At 49.5% G+C, this 885-nt stretch overlaps 1 protein-coding gene across 1 annotated transcript in view; it reads right to left on the bottom strand.

Moving 5' to 3' along the window:
• Window positions 1–885, bottom strand: part of LOC102045590 (collagen alpha-1(VII) chain-like) — a 104828-nt gene that overhangs the window by 63401 nt on the left and 40542 nt on the right. Inside the window, 1 exon segment of the mRNA XM_031061892.1 lies at window positions 474–518. Coding sequence (XP_030917752.1) covers window positions 474–518 — 45 coding nt within the window.

The raw sequence follows: 885 nt of genomic DNA, 5'->3' as shown, positions 1-885 counted from the left end.
AACTTCCTCTGCACAGACAGCTCAGAGAGATGCAAGGAAAGAGGAGGAATGGGGACTGGGAGAGGGGCAGGAAGCTCCTCCTGGGGTCTGCCCCCAGTAAATACTGAAATATTTTGGTGTCCTAAATGGATTACACCAGATTTGTGAATAATGGAAACTCAGAAAGGCACAATGACCCCACCTTTTTCTGCAATTAACTAACTAATTAATTGTGCCCAGAACCTGGGATTAGGATTGAGCACTTTTCTCCATAAAGACATACAATTCCTGAGGGGAACTGCCCAAGATGAAGTCTGGCAGTGTAGGATTAGGTAGACACAGCTTAAAAACTCACATTTGCCAAAGATCCTGGTGAAAATGCTTGGAAAAGAGAGGTCGCAACAAATGAAATGAATTTTCATTTCACACATTTCATTTCACGTCACACACAAAGAAATGAATTTTTCCCAGTGAAATCCAGGAATGGAACTCACTCTGTCTCCTTTCGGCCCCGCGGGTCCTGGATAGCCCGGAGATCCCTGGAATTAAAAATAAATTCTGCAGTGTCAAACAGAAAAACAGCCCCAAGACCATGGGTGCTGATCCCTGGCAGTGTCCAAGGCCAGGTTGGAATGGGGCTTGGAGCACCCTGGGACAGTGGGAGGTGTCCCTGCCCATGGAATGGGATGAGGTTTAAGGTCCCTTCCAACCCAAACCAACCCGGGACTCCAAATACTCACAACGTCACCTTGGCTGCCAGGGAGCCCCTGCAAAACAGGACAGGGGGACACTGGTCACTTTTCTCTGGAATGCCCCTTTGGAAAAGTTTGTTAGAACCAATCCATACCATGATTCCAGGGGGGCCTGGAGGGCCCGGCCGGCCCGGCCTGCCCGGCAGCCCAGGAA

This window comes from Geospiza fortis, unplaced genomic scaffold (assembly GCF_000277835.1).
Source record: "Geospiza fortis unplaced genomic scaffold, GeoFor_1.0 scaffold61, whole genome shotgun sequence".
NCBI lineage: Eukaryota > Metazoa > Chordata > Aves > Passeriformes > Thraupidae > Geospiza > Geospiza fortis.
The sequence above is the reverse complement of the archived record's forward strand: the minus strand, read 5'-3'. Positions and strand labels throughout refer to the sequence as shown.